Raw genomic sequence first — 1,389 nt, 5'->3', positions numbered from 1 at the left:
ACCCATTGATCAATATGCTATAGCTAATAATAGAAGGTGAACAACCTTTCTCAACCATCATATTAAATGTTTTGACTGCATCGTCCATTCTCGTTTGCAAACAATAACCATCAATCAATGAAGTATATGTAATTGTGTTAGGCTTCAGGCCTCTTTGAATCATCACATCAAAAGCTTCGTTTGCCTCTGTCAGCATACCTTCTTTGCAAAGCGCAGAGATCAATATGTTGAAGGTTGTCACATCTGGCATTATCTTCCTATGCACCATCTCTTTCAATAGTGCAGTTACCTCATTCCAATGGCGGAGGTTGGATAAGCCCTGGGTTAAGGAATTGTATGTGAAGAGATCTGGCTGAATGCCTTTACTCGTCATTTGAGAGAAAAGGTTCAAAGCTTCGGTTAGCAATCTGTCCTTCAATAAACTGTAAATGATTGTGTTATACTGCACAACATCAAATTCCAAATTTGCTTCTTCCATCTTCTTAAGCAACTCAATAGCCACACTCGTCTCCCCTATTTTACACAAACCATTGATTATTGTTCCATAGGTAAACATATTAGGTTCATACCCTTTCTTGCTCATTTCACCAACTAAACTCACAGCTTGATTGATTTTACCCTGAAGACAGAGCCCCTTGACAAGAGTAGTTAGAGTTGTACAGTGGGGTTGATAACCAAGTTTCAAAGTTCTTGCCAAGACAGAGAACCCAAAATCCACCCGGTTCATATGGCAGAAGCAATTAATCAAAATACCAAGAGTGTAAACATCGGGAAGAATTCCTAAGAGTTCCATTTTTTTAATCAGAGTCATCACAGTCAAGAAATGCTTCATTCTTGCAATCGCGCTCAGCAATTGATTGAAATTCACAACGCAAGGCAAAGGGTGCAAGTGAATCATCCGATCAAAGAAGCCTAAGGCATCATCAAGATTCCTTAAGCTTCCAGATCGGCATTGATCTCTCACAGAGTTCAAGAACCCAGTGCGGGTTTCCACATCCTCTCATCTAGAGCTAAAACTACAATAGAGATGATTTTGAGCACGGATTGAAAGCCTTACCTGATAATAATGGTTCCACAGAAAAACAAGAGAGCTCCTGGATTCAGCAGCGCTACGCATTTTCTAAAGAAGAAAAGCAGGAGCTCTTCTGGGCATCAACCTCTTTCTCTTTAGCAGTCGCTGAACTAGAAATCGGCAAAGTCTTAAGTGTTAGGTTGAGCTGAAGATGGTTTCAAATCGGAGCAGCTCGGTAATATGTGTCAATGCCTAAAGAAGGATGGATCAAGCCCAAGCCCGTAATATGCACAAACCCGCCCAATACGAGCGTGGGTTTTTTCTTTCTCTTCATTCTTCAGCGTGCTGCGTGATTGCAGTTCTCATAATCGTGGTTG

General features: G+C 41.0%; 1 protein-coding gene across 1 annotated transcript in view; it reads right to left on the bottom strand.

Moving 5' to 3' along the window:
- The window catches only part of LOC132181714 (pentatricopeptide repeat-containing protein At1g62910-like), a 1,884-nt gene extending 1,091 nt beyond the window's left edge, over window positions 1-793 (bottom strand). Inside the window, exon 1 of the mRNA XM_059594951.1 lies at window positions 46-793. Within this exon, the coding sequence (XP_059450934.1) occupies window positions 46-793 (748 nt within the window). The remainder of the gene's footprint in view (window positions 1-45) is intronic.
- Between the last annotated feature and the right edge of the window lie 596 nt (window positions 794-1,389).

This window comes from Corylus avellana, chromosome ca5, assembly GCF_901000735.1.
Source record: "Corylus avellana chromosome ca5, CavTom2PMs-1.0".
NCBI lineage: Eukaryota > Viridiplantae > Streptophyta > Magnoliopsida > Fagales > Betulaceae > Corylus > Corylus avellana.
Note: the sequence above shows the minus strand (reverse complement) of the source record. Positions and strands in the feature narration are given on the sequence as shown.